The sequence below is a fragment of the Equus caballus genome, chromosome X (assembly GCF_041296265.1).
Source record: "Equus caballus isolate H_3958 breed thoroughbred chromosome X, TB-T2T, whole genome shotgun sequence".
Classification (NCBI taxonomy): domain Eukaryota; kingdom Metazoa; phylum Chordata; class Mammalia; order Perissodactyla; family Equidae; genus Equus; species Equus caballus.
Genome location: NC_091715.1, coordinates 72,610,059 through 72,627,097, shown reverse-complemented (window position 1 = coordinate 72,627,097; position 17,039 = coordinate 72,610,059). Strand labels below are relative to the sequence as shown.

At 34.5% G+C, this 17,039-nt stretch overlaps 1 protein-coding gene across 1 annotated transcript in view; it reads left to right on the top strand.

Annotated features, from left to right (window-relative positions):
* MAGT1 (magnesium transporter 1) overlaps positions 1–15,998 on the top strand; it is a 44,474-nt gene extending 28,476 nt beyond the window's left edge. Inside the window, exons 4-10 of the mRNA XM_001501635.7 lie at positions 2,027–2,167; positions 2,647–2,787; positions 3,295–3,384; positions 4,021–4,084; positions 9,056–9,130; positions 12,139–12,229; positions 13,940–15,998. Of these exons, the coding sequence (XP_001501685.2) occupies positions 2,027–2,167; positions 2,647–2,787; positions 3,295–3,384; positions 4,021–4,084; positions 9,056–9,130; positions 12,139–12,229; positions 13,940–13,955 (618 nt within the window). The 3' untranslated portion in view covers positions 13,956–15,998. The remainder of the gene's footprint in view (positions 1–2,026; positions 2,168–2,646; positions 2,788–3,294; positions 3,385–4,020; positions 4,085–9,055; positions 9,131–12,138; positions 12,230–13,939) is intronic.
* Positions 15,999–17,039: the final 1,041 nt, after the last annotated feature.

The window sequence follows — 17,039 nt, the reverse complement described above, 5'->3', positions numbered from 1 at the left end:
CTGTATCCATTTTAATTTAAGATGTTTCTGCCCTACGACCTAATAATTCCAATTCTGGAGAAACACTCACATGTATACAGGGAGATATGTACATGGCAACATTATTTTTAATTGGAAAAAGGAAAAAACCTAAAAGTCCAACAATAGCATAATTACTTAGTAAACTGTGAGAGTGAGGTTTATATATATGTACTATCATGGATAGATCTCTCAAACATGATTGAATAAAAAAAGCAAACTGCAGAATAATACAGTCGATACACCATTTGTGTTGAAATAAAGCAGATACAGGGCCAGGCCTAGTGGTTAAGTTTGGCATGCTCTGCTTTGGCGTCCTGGGTTTGGTTACCAGGTGCAGACCTATACCATTTGTCTGTTGGTGGCAATGATGTAGTGGCACCTCATATACAAAAAGAGGAAGACTGGCAACATACCTTAGCTCAAAGCAAATCTTCCTCACCAAAAAAAAGAAAGAAAGAAAAAAAGCAGACAGAAAGCAGTATTATGTTTTCTGTTGGTACATAAACATGTATATGAATAAATTCAGAAAGGTCTAGAAATGGTAACAGTGGCTGCCAGAATGGACTGAGATTGGTCCTTATAACCCTGCAAGTTTTTTTAAAATTTCATAAGGGAAATGGATTCATGTATTACCTAGTTTTTCTAGACATATTTTTTTTTTAAAGTTCAGAGGTGGTAAAGCCAAACAAACATTGAAGACTTTGGCCTAAAATTTGGGCAGCAGTTTGGTGGAGTGAACACTGTCCAGGGTCTGGTTCTTAGCTTTGCAGACTCAGAAATTGAGTGTTAACAGTGTAGCTGGAATTTATCTAGCTCTAGAGACTTTGTGCACACTCACCAAACCATCATAATCCACGGACATGGGTGACCAAAGGGCTGCTCCATTTATTCATTGATTCAATATATTATACCGCCAAAGAGACCAAAATAATCATATCCACTAATCAGTATACCCTTTCCCCTTATGGAAAAGTCTGAAAAATTACTGTTAGAAGGGTTTTAAATATAAAATCAAAGCAAGGGAGTTGGATTATTTTATTGGCTGATGTCTTTAAGTTATAATTGTCTTACACAAGCCAATCTCCACTATAGAGTACCTGCTTAGGGAACCCGAGTGTTTGCATCTGTTAGTCAGCATCTTCTCCCTGGACTTAGTCAGACTTTCTGTTTTCCACAAGTACACTTATATCATGTCAAGAAAGATATAATGCACATGAGTCAGTCATAGTTTATTTACCTTAGCAATTCTGTTGTCTTTTTAAGCATACCAGGGTCTCATGATAGAGAATACAGAAATGTGATGCTTATCAGTAAACATTTATGAACTTTTTAGAATTGACTATTTCTGCATATGACTACCATTTGGTATTGGTTTTCACTGCGATTTTAGAGCACTATCTTATCCTGATCTTGTTTCCTCCAAATTGAGATTGTACTATATTTGGAGCATGCCTCAGCTACATAAGGCCATTTTAGTTCTCATAAATGTATTCTTTTTTTTTTCCTCCCCAAATTCCCCCAGTACATAGTTGTATATTTTAGTTGTGGGTCCTTCTAGTTGTGGCATGTGGGACGCCGCCTCAACGTGCCCTGATGAGCGGTGCCATGTCTGCCCTGGATCCGAACCAGTGAAACCCTGGGCTACTGAAGCAGAGTGCACGAACTTCGCCGCTTGGCCACGGGGCCGGCCCATAAATGTATTTTTTGCATAATCTCTGAGCAGATTAAAATGCTTGTGGTATGGGAGATTTTCTATTCTAAAGGAGTAAAATGTAGGTTTCTTAGCTAGGAATTTACATTTGGTCAGTAAAGTATACTAATTGAGGTCATAGGGAGCCTTGGGTTTGAATCCTGGCTCCGGCACTTAGCACTTTCCTTAGGCAAATCACTTAACCTACTTAAACCTGGATTCCTCATATTTGTAAAATGCCTAAATTTCAAGATAATATTTGCTGTTAAGATTATTTTGTTGATAACATATTTTCATGGACTACTTTTTATTCAGCTAAACATGAATTCAGCTCCAACTTTCATCAACTTTCCTGCAAAAGGGAAACCCAAACGGGGTGATACATACGAGTTGCAGGTGCGCGGTTTCTCAGCTGAGCAGATTGCCCGGTGGATTGCTGACAGAACTGATGTCAATGTAAGATTCCCTACTTTGTAGAGAGTTACTTTGCCATTATCCACTTTGAACCTTACTAGGAGGTCCTACTTGGTCTTGTCACCATATCACTGAGGTGGTAATAGTTTGGCAGTCCCTTCTTAAGTAGCGTTTAACAGAATCATCCTGATGAAAGAGTGACATTACAAAACATCCTCTATTACTTTATTGAATTCAGCATGGAAGCCACTCTTTTGACCTTACTAAATCCATGGACTATCTAGTTACTTGGCAAATACTTCTTAATCTAAAAATGTTATGTTGTGGTTAAACAGAATATGGTAGCTATTCCATCCCATTTTAGGCTACATTGTAGACTATTTTGGTTAGGTTGGAAAGAAAAAAGTGTAATTTTTCCTAAAAGTAGCCATAGTAATTTTGATTACTTTAGTTTCAAATTATTTTGATTTATTAATGAATAAATTTCATACTTTAAAATGTTTTTCTCTCCTTTCTGTTAGATTAGAGTAATTAGACCCCCAAATTACGCTGGTCCCCTTATGTTGGGATTGCTTTTGGCTATTATTGGTGGACTTGTGTATCTTCGAAGAAGCAATATGGAATTTCTCTTTAATAAAACTGGATGGGCTTTTGCAGCTTTGGTGAGTGAATTTTAGAAGAAAACTTGAGTAAAACTAATACTGTATTGTTAAGTAGCATTTTGTTTATTTCTTAGCTTTGGGAAAGGATTTTATATGTCTTTATTTTATCCCTTAAAATCAGTTTGTTTCCTCCATGATCTCATTAGGATGGCCAGAGCTTGGAGGAGCTGATTATACTCAGTTTTTATTCAGCCTAAATAGTAGACTGTTACCCCTATGATAACATGTAATTCTTTTGAAAATGTTCTTCTAAAAGGCTTTTCAGTATTTCATTTTGAAACTTGTGTCAGCTTCTTTATAATTTTAAAAGTGTTTTCCTTTTGAAGTAAATATTATTGATTCTTGTGATGAACTTTATGGTGAAACATAAGCCTTAATCAAGAAATATTTTTTCTGAAAAAGTTTTCTTCATGTATTATTTGAGCAGATGCACTTTTCATATGCCTAATCAAGGTGGGAACAGCTTCACCATGTTATATGAATATTTCATTATTTTTTGTTTCCTAGTGTTTTGTGCTTGCTATGACGTCTGGTCAAATGTGGAACCATATAAGAGGACCACCGTATGCTCATAAGAATCCTCACACGGGACATGTGGTAAGGGAAGTCCAGGACTTCCTTCCATTGTACACTAAAGTTAACCGTAATGATGATCATCTTTTGAGACCAGTGCCTGCATGTATAGAAGGAACTAGATTTAGTTTTGACTTTTCAATCTCTCTGTGTTAAGCTTCAGTTGCGGAAAAGACAGTGCAGTGCTCTTTAAAGTGGGAAGTTCCTTATCCCATTTGGTGAGTCCTTTTGACTAAGCTTTCTAAGAAGGAAAGTTAGCTTTCAACTAAATAGAATAATTGGTCAAGTACTTGAGCATCTACTGTTTCTAGGCACTGTGCTAGGTATTATTAGACATAGGGATAAACAAGAAAAACAGTCCCTGTCTTCATGGAGTTGACATTATTGTACCTCATGGTCTTGTACACTGAAATACTGTTTTTCTCATATATTCCATTGTTGAAAACATAGTATAAGTACAATACAAAGACAGATAAATCATAAATAACACAGAAACAGCTTTTACTTTAGCCAAACTTACTATTGAATGCCACAGACAGAATGCTTACATATGTCAAGTGAATTAATAATTTGATAGGGTTTGAAAATAGCCCATTTTAGGATTAGGATACCAAAATTTAATGTATACTTAAAAATTTAATTTTATCTTTTTTCCCCCAGAATTATATCCATGGAAGCAGCCAAGCCCAGTTTGTAGCTGAAACACACATTGTTCTTCTGTTTAGTATCCTTTTTGTAATGAGTCCTTGGTGCTGCGTACTTTCTCACATTTCTGGTATTCTCTCTACAGCATTTGATTGAGGCTACTCTTTTATTAATGCAAGTCGTAATATCTTTGGAATGATATTACTGTGTCATCTGTCTTAGCCCAATCAGCTAAAGACCATCAGGGACAAACCTGCAGTCTGATAAAGCCAAGTTTAATGGATCGTTGCTACAAGGGAGACTGCACATCAGAGGAACCATGGGACATCTTACCTAAGGAAAGAGGGTGATAGGATTTGGGGAAAGGGTGGAGCTTAGGTGAAATGAGCATGAAGCAATGTTTTGATAAGCTCTAAGCAAAGCCAGGCTAAGTGTAAAGGGGTCAGCGTCTGGTCTGCACTGTGAAGTGGACCCAGGGTTCTGTTTCTGGAAACTACAAAGTTCAGATAAATGTCAGATTTTGTCTTCAGAAACTCCTTATTTGAAGCTCTGTATTTTGGTTGTAAATTGAGGCTACTTGGAAATTGTACTTGTAAATTGGGTGACTTATATCCTCCAGGCAAGAATGGAGTGTTTCTTCTTATAAAATTTCCTTATAATTTGAGTCAGTCTGTGATTTTAGAAAACAGTGTTCCTCATTGAGTAAGAAAACAGTAGTTACGCAAAGGTTGTTTTGACCTTTTATAGCTGCAGCGCATCCTAGGGAGAAAGATTCTTTCCTGTGAACTTTGTGGCTGCTTTGTATGTATGTTGTCTAGTCCTCTTGAGTGGCAGGGCAGATTTTTACTTTCTCAGTCTCAGCTAATTTTTACTTTCTCACATCTGAAAATTGGTGCCTCTGTAAGCTGCAAGGATAGGTAACAGTGACATCAGATAGCTAAGAGTCTAAATTTCATAGTATTACTGAACATAGTTTACCCACCTGAATATATTAGCAGTGAGTCTGTAGGACAAATGAACAAGGTGAACAAATGTAATGTTCCTGGAGTCGTGCTTCTCAGCCAAGGGTCCTGACATTGACATATTGGAATCAGTTGTAGCCCAGGCTGGTAGAGAATCTGCCCAGTGACCTGATGGTAAAGTCATTTGCCCTACCTTCTTATCTCACCATCGAGATGACTTAGAGGTCATCTAGTTCAACCCTTACTCTATTGAAAATGGGTTGTGCTAGCTAAGAATATGCTAAGAACTTTGAAGGTGATTACAACCAATATGAGTAATTGAATCCCTTGAAAAAAGAAAAATATTTTTCTGATTATAAAAGCAATACAAGTTAATTAAAGAAAATTTAGAAAATACACGTAAGTATAAAGAAAAAAATCAAAACCACCATTAGTAAATGTTTATGTATATCTTTCCCTGTTTTATTTTACTATGTTGGTGATTTAATAGAGGTAATTTAAGGGAAACATTCTGAAAAAAATAAAGCTTTTGGTTTTAATTGAAGGACATTTGGAATAATTATATTTTCTCAAAACAATGTTCGTATGTAATGTGGAAAATAAATTCATTGTTTAAAATCCGGCTCAGAGCCAGGAGAGTTAATCTATTCACACATGGAATGATGGGCTAAAAAGATTAATCTAGTAATAAATGCCTAGTCCCTGTGATAAGAAAGAAGGTTGCAGGAAAAATATTACCCAAACCTTATGTTTTTTTCAAATCTTAAAATTTATTTTTTTAATTCAATTTATGTAAACTCAAAAAACAAAACAAAAAAAACAGTTAACCTATTTCTCCCATCCCCTACCCTCCATTACTGGTACCCACCGCTCTATTCCCTGTATCTATGAGCTTGATTTTTATATATATAATATATATATATTTTAGAGTCTACATATAAGAGAGATCCTATGGTATTTGTGTTTCTCTGACTTATTTCAGATTATTTCAAAATTTAGGTTGAAAATGTTCATTTGTGGTTTGGTGGATAAGCACATTATTATACCTTGGAAATTTTTCAATATCTGGAAATGGTCTCAGTTAATTGTACTTTGAATTTCAACAGTGGAGCAAAAGGGCAGTTAAAATTGTAAAGTATTAGTTAATTGATTTGTGGTTTGTTAGTCTTTTAGCTTTGTCCTAAATCTTTAAATATGATTATATAAGAAGTTTAAGAAATTGGGTTTTCTTACTTTTTCCTTCTTGCCTAAAGGATAGACTTTAGCTTAAGGTTCACATATATTTGAACAGATTACAAGCCTGTTAGAATATAGAATTTCTTGTAAATTTGGTTAACAGGATACAAAATGGGGATTTTTTTCAGGGTGATGCTTTTTTCCTTATTTTGTTTTTGCTATTTTGGTAGTGGTTGGGAAGATCCAGGCAATATGTTCCGAGCAATTATTTTGCTAAGTGCTGTGAATGCATGATTTTTCTAAGGAGCTTATAGTACTGGGACAAACAGACAGTACAGACATTTGTACAGATACAAGATAGTTCCTTCAGTACTGTGTACTAGGTCTGATGGTGAGACGATAAATAAGGCTATTCAACTTTGTCAGAGGTAGGGAACTTTACAGAAGACTTAAAACCCCATTATTTTTTTTAGTGGACACAAAGCCTAAAGACTCAAAAGTTACCATGTTGGTAAGAATTAATAGAATGAGACTACTACTACATAGCAGTTACGATTTTGGAAAATATCCACATATTTATTGTTATTTTAATATTGTACAATTTACTACATGATTAATAAAGCAAACTATATAATGAGTTGCCTGATCTATTAAGCAACTTTTAAAATTATATTTTAGGGGCCAGCCCGGTGGCACAGTGGTTAAGTTCACAGGTTCATTTCACCCATGATCTAAAACCCTAATAGTAAAATCTATGTTTATTTTTGCATGTTCTCTTGAATTCTTTGCCTTTATGTATTTTCTTGGGGGAGAGGAGTTCCTTGTTTTTGCAGTTACAGACATTCTTTGCATGGCGTTTGGTTTCTTAATGTATTATAAGCATTTTCTGTATTGTTGTATGGCCTTCATAGTTACAAATGTGCATGAGAATTACAGAGAAATGAGAAAATATAGGCAAGGAAAAGGAAAAATAATCATCATTCTTGATGTTTATATAATGGATATATCATAATTCCATTATTCTCCTATTGTTGAACGTTACGAAGAATGTTTTTTTGGATATAAAAGTAATTTGGCATATCTCCAAATCCCCAGAAGTAAGGTTTGAAACAAAGCATATGAGTCTGTCTATTGCTCTTGATGTTTTGTTCAAATTGTTTTTCAAAAGGATTTTGCTACAAAAAGAGAGGAATAAGGTTTGCTGCCAGAAATGTATATGTGCACTGATGTCTCTGGCAAGTGCTCACCTTCATTACGTATTCTCATTTTTTAAACTGCGAATTCAATAGGCAAAGGAATTGTAGGTAATTGTTTAAATCTACCTTGGACAATAATAATCAAACTGATTTAAACATTTTCCCACAATTTTGTAATTATGCTTCATTTTATGCAAATGTCTTTATCATATATAATGTACTTTAATTCCGCTAGCTCATTTAATAACCTAGTTCTTGTATGTTATGAACTACCGCCTCCTCTATTTTCTATTCCATTTTCCCAGAGTAACATTTAATCATGATTATGTAATTATTTATATTTATTTCATTGTTTATATCCTCCACTAGAGTGTAAACTTGTCGGAGGAGTCTGTCTTTTGTCCAACTAACAGCTAATAGTGCCTGCCACATAGTAAGCAGTGTTAGTAAAAGTTTAAAGAATTAATAAATGAAATGAAACAATGCATATGGAAGGGCATCAGAGCTCTTGATAGCTGAGAAAAGCACACCAAGATCTTAGTGGTGTGTTGCAAGATGAAAAGCTCATTCAAAGAAAAAGCGTATAGACCGTGATACAAAAACCCTTCCAAAAACAAAGTCTCAGCCGTTAATCAGAGTACCCTACAACCAAAGCCTATAGAAAGGATCGATCTTTACACGTACCTGGATATAAAGAACCTCAGTAAGAAAAATGGAATTGCTGGAGAAGAAGACTTGGCTAAGCAACTGAAAGCATGATGAATAGGTGTCATCCCTAACAAGAGGCTATTGACAAGAGAGGGCAAGGTGGTAATGAAGGGAGGAATAGACAGATTAGAGAGCCAATTAGAAAGGCAGGCCTTATCTCAACACCTTTTTTTCCCTTTCTGCTTAATTATACCCACATACGGTAGCATACAATATGCATGTGTATGCATAATTAATTTGGGCATTTTTAACTGCTGTTTATATTCACCAAACTGCAGAGTGAATCTCTCTTTTCTGCTAGAACACATTCTGTTTGGTTTAAAATTTGATTTTGCTTATTTTAGCATTCAGCCATGCCATGTGTTTACCTATTTGCATAAGTAGTCTATTTTGTATTTATGTAGCTTCTATATTCAGCTGAATAAAAGTGAGGTCATGGCATGTGTGATTTTCTTTTTTTATTAGAATAGGACGAAATTAGGTTAGTACTAATTCATGCTTTAAAGGCTAATTGTTGAAATTCTGGAGAATTTTTGGGAAGTTATTTTTCAAATAAAAATTAGTTAATATTCTCTAAATGGTGCACATTTCAAGTGTGTTCTTTTTTGGGGGGTGGTTGAAATATTATTCAAAAGGGCTATTTAATATTTTTAAATGTGTATGAGGTTGGAGCAATAGTTGGAAGAATGTCCGGGAAGGTTATTTCAAAGTACAATTTCAGGAAGACTCATAGTTCATCCATAAATTATAATGGGACATTTATTTAAAATATCAGTTTTTATGTATACAAATGAAGTAATTTTCCAACCTTAATATTTTTATTTTATCTTCATAGTAAATAATTGTCATGCTGTATAGACACAAGACTACTTATTTTTTGTTACAATTTTTTGTAATTAAGAGTTGAAAGTTTATATATTCACTCTAATTTTCTTCATGAAAGACTAGGAATATTAAAGTGGTATGTCATTTGTGTCTGTGAATTTCTCCTTAAACAATTTTTCTAAGACGGTGGGGTTACCTTAGGGATGGTGCTTTTATGTGAAGCTGCTACATCTGACATGGATATTGGAAAGCGAAAGAGTAAGTGATATCATATGCCAAAATGTAACAGTTCTGCCTTTGATACAGAAAAAAGAAGGTCCTCTTAATCACTTCCCCCCTTAGTTATAAGTATGTTATTTTACTTCTTTACTACTATAAAAGTAATATATGCTCATTGTAGAAAATGTGGGGAAAAATAGGAGTATGAAACATTTGGGAGGAAAGTTATCCGTTATTCCACCATTGAAAAACTAATAATTTTAACGTTGTAGTAGTTCCTTCCATTTGTAAGAACATCTTTAAGAATCTTATACACCCCTTTTTAACTGGAGGTAAATAATTCACTAATAAATATTTTCCTATACATAATTCTAAATTTATTCTCTATATACTGTAATTTACTTAACCATTCTGATTTTGTTAAATGTTCGGTTTTTTTCTAACTGTCCTTATAATAAATACATCTTTAGTGACTATCATGGTATATTAAGCTTTATCCTCATTTCATATTAATTCCTTAAGGTAGATTCCTAGACGTAGAATGATTGTGTGGTCCTGTATATAAGTATTTTCAATTCTTTTGGCGTTGTAAACTGATGATGCTAAATTCTTTCCCCAAATGGTATAATTTAGATTCCTACTAGTGGTATTTAAGAATGCTTGTTTCACTGTAATTTTATCAGCTTTAGATAAGTTCATTAAAAATGTGTGTGTGTATTTGCTAATCAGATAAGGGGAAAATGTTATAATATTTTGTACTTCTTTGGTTATTAGTGAAGTTGAATATCTTCTTAAACGTTTATTAGCTGTTTGTGTTTTCCCTTATTTAAAATATCTTTTTGTCTTTACCATTTATCTCTTAGAGCTTTAGTCCTTTTCCCTTTGCTTTGCATGAACATTTTATATATTAGAATATTCACACATTGTTATTTGTTGCAAAGAAATTCTAACGCTGTAATTTTATTTTACTTACATGAAAATCAGTTTAATTCAAGAGTTTTCCTTTTATGGTTAAAAAGTTGAATGTCATCAAAATTAATCTACCTATGAGCCAGCCCTGATGGTGTAGTGATTAAAGTTTGGTACTCTCACCACTTCAGCAGCCCAGGTTCATTTCTCAGGCACAGAACCACACCACCCATCTGTGAGTTACCATACTGTGGCAATGGCTCACATAGAAGAACTAGAAGGACTTACCACTAGGATATACAACCATGCAGTGGGGCTTTGGGGAGGGGAAAAAAAAAAAAACAAGAGTCAGCTCAGGGCAAATCTTTCCCTGCAAAAAAGAAAAAAAAAAAAACCTAGCTAAATAAAGTGTAATTACTTTTTCTTCTACAAGAGAAGATGACATTGGATTTCAAAATTTAGGAGATGCTTATTTTGCTAAATTGAAATGAATTTTTACATATTAGAAAAACAGAACTAATATATCAATTTTTTTATCCAGACAATATATATCCTTTCATTGGCTAACTTTTAAAAAATTGTCTATTTCACTAGACTTTTGCTGGTGAAGATGATGTAGTCTATACAGAAGTCAAAATATAATGATGTACACCTGAAATTTATATAATGTTATAACCCAATGTTACCTCAATTAAAAAAAGATTTTAAAAAATTTCTATTTCAGTATTCATTGTTAAGAAAAGGTCATCTGGGTACTACACTACTGGCCTGAGTTTAAATTGTAAAACATTTTGGCCACATATATTAATATAATCATAATTTGATCTACTTTTAAGATTCTAACGTAATGAAATAATCACTAATAATAATAAGCATTTCTTGGGGCTGGCCCCGTGGCCGAGTGGTTAAGTTCGTGCCTTCTCCTTTGGTGACCCAGGGTTTTGCCAGTTTGGATCCTGGGCGCGGACATGACACCGTTCATCAAGCCACGCTGAGGCGGCGTCCCACATGCCACAACTAGAAGGACCCACAACTAAAAATACACAACTATGTACTGGGGAGGGGGGGCTTTGGGGAGAAAAAGGAAAAAAAATCTAAAAAAAAAAATAATAAGCATTTATTTAGCACTTAATGTACTAGGAACTGCCCTAAGCACTTGTAGATATGTTATGTGAAAAAAGTAGAATACAAACATGTATACGTAGTGATACTGTATATATACATGTGTGTGCATTTGATTAGGGAAAAAAGTTTTCTACAATGAGCATATGTTAATACTCAGAAAAAAGTTTAACATTTACATTTTAGCCCCTAATCATATTGTGTGAAAATTTAAAAAGGAGAAAGAATTGTTCCCTAAGTATAACAAAACTAAAAGTTGTGTTTAGTATTGGCCAATAAGTATGTTTCTCTAGAGCTTCCGTTACTGTTAGCACACATGCTTCCCCGCATCCCGACCTTTGTGCTTCTTAGCTAGTCTTAGTCCGGGGTCTCAAATAGCCTCAATTTATGGCAGTCATACTTGAGCATTGTGGGGTCAGCATCTAGAGTTAAGGTCGTCAACTACTATGCTAAACCAGAGCGTACGAGATTAATGGAAGAGAGCTATGAATTTAGGGCTGGGAATTGTTTTTTTTTTTCTCTCATTATTCAAATGAGGAATCCATGTTGAATGCGTTCCTCATACAGGCAGTGTCATTGCCTGTGCATGAATAAAATACTTTCAAATGAGGCTGTCACAATGATATCAATGTCTTTAAGTCAGTATTTATCCATAATACAATAAGGTCAGTTTTAAGGATTTAAAAGAAGTTTAATAAGTGAATAAATGATTTTATTGTCAGTAGTAAAACAGTGTTTGTAACACTAAATTCTTGATTGATGGCTCTAGAGAAATTCATTATTTCGTACAATTAAATTGCACAAGTATGTAAATGGAGCTACTCTATTATAATGTAATGGAGCAAATTAAAAGGGAAGGCAGACTCTTGAAAATATAAGAATGGGGATGAAAATTGTTGGAAAGTTGAGATTTATAGCCCTTGCTTTTCACTCTTGGAAGCGTAGACTAAAATTTATGTCCTGGTTGTTTATTATGCTAAACATGCTCATTTTACTCCCCTGTCATTTTTCTGCAGTAATGTGTGTGGCTGGCATTGGACTCGTTGTATTATTCTTCAGTTGGATGCTCTCTATTTTCAGATCTAAATATCATGGATATCCATATAGGTATGATTATTTTTCATTTATATAGTGGTTGCCTATACCTGCAATAATTAGAGTTGATGTTGCTTTATAATATTTTCTTTTTGCTTTACCTCCAAACTATTCTAGCTTCTAAAGCAAAGAGATAGTCTTTAATTTAGGTATGTTGCATATAAAAATTTAAGATAATTATGATATGATGGACAATAGTATGGACTTCTCAGGAACATCTTTCAGGATTATTCTGACATCGTCTAATCTAGAAATCTATAAAACACATAATGATTAGAACACTTTATATCATATCTACTCACACAGTTTCTTGTCTGCATACTCTGCTTCCTCTTGAGGAGGAAATTATTTTAAACCAATTTTTTCTAAACTTATAACCTCTACTTTTCACGGCTCTTTAGATGGCATATATAGAACATTTGATTAGAATCTAGTTTGTAGAAAGTATTAAGAAAGAGTGTTTAAGAAGTTCTAATCGGCTTGAAGTGTTCATAAAGATCTCTAAGGCTCAGGGAGGACGTTACTCTCCTGGTTATAAGTTCTTGACTTTACTTAATAGCCAAGAGAAATGTACCTACATAATGGGGGATGTTGTGAGTTAGTTTTATAATCTGAGTGCTGCCAGTTTCTATAATTCCTATTCTTTTAATACAACATTGTCCTGTTGTATAAAGTATTATGAACACTACAGGTAAGTATATCAAGTGATATTTTTGAGACACAAATTCATTCTTCATATTATTATTATTTATTTATTATTTATTTATTTATTTTGGTGAGGAAGATTGGCCCTGAGCTAACATCTGTGTCAGTCTTCCTCTATTTCGTATGTGGGATGCCGCCACAGCATGGCCTGATGAGCAGTGTGTAGGTCTGTGCCCAGGATCGGAACCCACAAACCCTGGGCCACCAAAGCAGAGCACATGAACTTAACCACTATGCCACTGGGCCAGCCTCCTTTTTTTTTTCTTTTGAGGAAGATTAGCCCTAAGCTAACATCTGCCACCAATCCTCTTTTTGCTGAGGAAGCTTGGCCCTGAGCTAACATCTGTGCCCATTTTCCTCTATTTTCTGTGTGGGACACCTGCCATAGCTTGGCTTGATAAGTGGTGCGTAGGTCCACACCCGGGATCTGATCTGGCGAACCCCAGGCCGCTGAAGCAGAGTGCGCAAACTTAACTGCTATGCCACCGGGCTGGCCCCATGTTTTTAACACAAGTTTTTTTGTAGATAATTTTGAAAAACTCCTGGGTCGATTTGTTATATTGTGACACTCCTACGTGCCTTTTAATCAATGAACAACATAAATTAATCTTCTTTTGCATTTTTTTCTTACGAACTTAAGACCAAAACCTACTAGAACTTTGATTCTTATAATCTTGCGACTTTATACTTTTATTCTGTGTATGTATATTTTAAAATAATTTTTCCTCTATAGAATACTAACTGGGATGGAAGGGTAATCTTGCTGGGACTTGTGTTGCTATTCGATCACCATGGTTGCTTCAATTGGTGTCTGTCTTCAGGAGATAGTTTAACTTGAGGTTATGTCTCTTTCCTGTTCTCCTAAGACTACCTCAGTATCTCAGTGTTTTTGCTTTTTGTTATTGATACTCAATACATGCACTCAAACACTCTTTGGTCTGTTAAAATCAAGATATTTATTAGCAGTAAAGCCTACTTTTCTTTGAAAAACTAATAGATTGGTATATTTTTTTTCAGCTTTCTGATGAGTTAAAAAGGATGCCAGAGATATGTAGACACTGGAGGAATGGAAATCAGAAAATGAAAAACGTGTGTGTGTTTGAAAAGAAGAAGGCAATTTGTGTATTTTGTATTACCTCTTTTTTTTCAAGTGATTTGAATAGTTACTCCTTTAACCAAAGACGATGTGTAGTGCCTTAACAAGCAATTTCCTGTCAAAATCATGAAGTATTTGGATACCATTCTCCTCTTAATCTTCCCTTCCCAATGAACTTTATGGAACATTTAATTTAGTAGAATTAAGTATATTATAAAAATTTAAAAACTACTACTTCATTTTAATTAGAACAAGGTTCAAAACTGCTTAGTTAACTTTTGGCCATGTAACTTTATATTATCTTATCCAAAGATGGAGAAAAAAGTTCTGACCAGGTCTTCCTGCATATGCCTGTGACAGATAACTGCATCAGGAATCCATTCTGAGCTTTTCCATCTTCGCGTGGATGTGTATACTTTGCACATCTTTCGTTTTGGGCAGAGAAATCATGTGTGCTATGTGGTCTTCTGAAAATGGAATTATCATTCTTCAGAGTACACATCTAGCCTTTAGAAAAAAAGACTAGCCAATCCTCCTCTTCCTCCATCTTTCCTACTGGAATACAGTGCTATCTATGCTTCTTGGTAGCTGTAGGCATTAAAAAGTATCCCTAAATAGAGGAATATGATTTCTGCATGAGTGTGGTGTTAACTACATTGTATTTGGAAGGATTTCAGGTTCATTCTGTCTCCCTAGTTTTCTTTTATTTAGGCTGGGCCCCTCTCTAATGAAAATGTACCATAGTGCTAAGATCAGTATAACTTAAAAGTTGTCTAAAATGTTTCTGCAAATTAGAGATTGTCAGCATTTAATTTGTACCTAAGGAAAAAAAATAATCTCATCTGGTTAAGTTGATTTCTGTATTACAGTTACAACATATTTTATTGACCCTTGTGTTTAGGAAAAGGGCTCCCCTAGATTGGGAAAAGAAAATCCTGCAATATTGAGTTGTTGCCTGTGAAGAGAAAGTAAATGTTTTTTGGAAGCTGTTCTGTGTTCGCTATTGTTTTAGCCTTCACTCTCTCACTTTAAGTGGAGAAACAAAGTCAACAGTTGAAAAGGTTTTGAGTCTTGTCCTTTTTTCTCTTAGTGGAAATAACCGTATCTGCTAACCAAATTTCTGTGAACAGTGAAAGTTGAGAGTTATCATTAGGTCTAGCTATAACCATAACACCCCCATAGTTATGAAGAGTATCCTGAAATGCCACTATTATGGAAATATGAGAATTATGATTGTGAAAAAAATTTTTAAAGCAATCTTAGAAGTATTACATTAAAATAATACTGTGACTGCCTGCTACTATTCACCATCTGATAACCCTCCCGTGTGGTCTAGAAGTCTTATATAATACCAGAAAGAGATGGCTATAATTGCCTAAGAAGAAATGCTTTCTGTGAGCTTTCTGTTAGTAGATTTTGTGGGTGGGGGATATATTTGACATCTTACTCTTCAGTGGAGTTAATTTTTGTTAATTACTCCCATGTAAATCATGTGATTCTAGATTCCTTATCTGCTGTTCTTGTACTTGTCTCAGGCCAAATAAATTTATGCTGTGATTCTTACAAGACTTAGATGAAGATGCCCTAATTTGTACAGAATGACCAAGGTAATACTACTGCCATGTAATCTGTATAGCTCCAGATAATTTGCCATGAGCATTGAAAGAATGAGTGTTTTGTATTTGTTTTGTCTCCCTTAAGAGCACATTCTTCTTCTGTAAGGAGAAAAATTACATTCTGGCTAAAATTTGTGGAAAGCAGATTTACTACACTTAGAATAGTGTTGCTTTTATTGAAATTTTGAAATTAGCTTTCATCAGAAGTGCCTTAAGTAGATTCTTAATTTTCTAGTAATGGTTTAAATATTATTTGTTATGCATTTTTAAAATACCATTCAAAATGATACATTGTAGTGGCAAAGATAACCAAATGTCTGGCTGTTTGCTTTTTGACCATATCAATAAAATTTTACAATCTAAATTCTGAGTTTTTGATTAACATCTGAGCAGTGAATTTAAAACACTAAACTAGAATGGTAATATTAGGATATTCCAATTTGAAATAATAATGAAATTTCTTATTGTCCTAACAACAGTGAATTTTTTTTATTGAGGTCATAATAGTTTATAACATTATTAAATTTCAGTTGTACATTATTTGTCAGTCACCATATAAATGTGCCCCTTCACCCCTTGTGCCCACCCCCAACCCCCTTCCCCTCTGGTAACCAATAATCTGTTCTCTTTGTCCCTGTGTTAGTTTATCTTCCACATTGAGTGAAATCATACAGTGTTTGTTTTTCTCTGTCTGACATATTTCGCTTAACATAATACCCTCAAGTTTATCCATGTTGTTGCAAATGGGTCGATTTTGCTTTTTTTATGAGTAGTATTCCATTGTATATATATACCACATCTTTATCCAATCATCAGTCGATGGGTACTTGGGTTGCTTCCACTTCTTGGCTATAGTGAATAGTGCTGCAGTAAACATAGGGGTGCATGAGTCTCTTTGAATTGTTCATTTCAAGCTCTTTGGATAAATACCCAGTAGTGGGATAGCTGGGTCATAATGGTATTTCTATTTTTAATTTTTTGAGAAATTTCCATACTATTTTCCATAGTGACTGCACCAATTTGCATTCCCACCAGCAGTGTATGAGGGTTCCCTTTTCTCCACATCCTCTCCAACATTTGTTCTTTTTTGTCTTGGTGATTATAGCCATTCTGACAGGTGTAAGGTGATTATCTTAGTGTAGTTTTGATTTGCATTCTCCTGATGATTAGTGATGTTGAACATCTTTTCATGTGCCTGTTGGCCATCTGCTTTGGAGAAATGTCTGTTTATATCCTCTGCCCATTTTTTTAATCAGGTTATTTGTTTTTTTGTTGTTGAATTATGTGGGTTCTTTATATATTTTGGAGCTTAATCACTTGTTGGATATATGGTCAGCCAATATTTTCTCCCAGTTGGTGGGTTGTCTTTTCGTTTTGTTCCTGGTTTCCTTTGCATGCAGAAGCT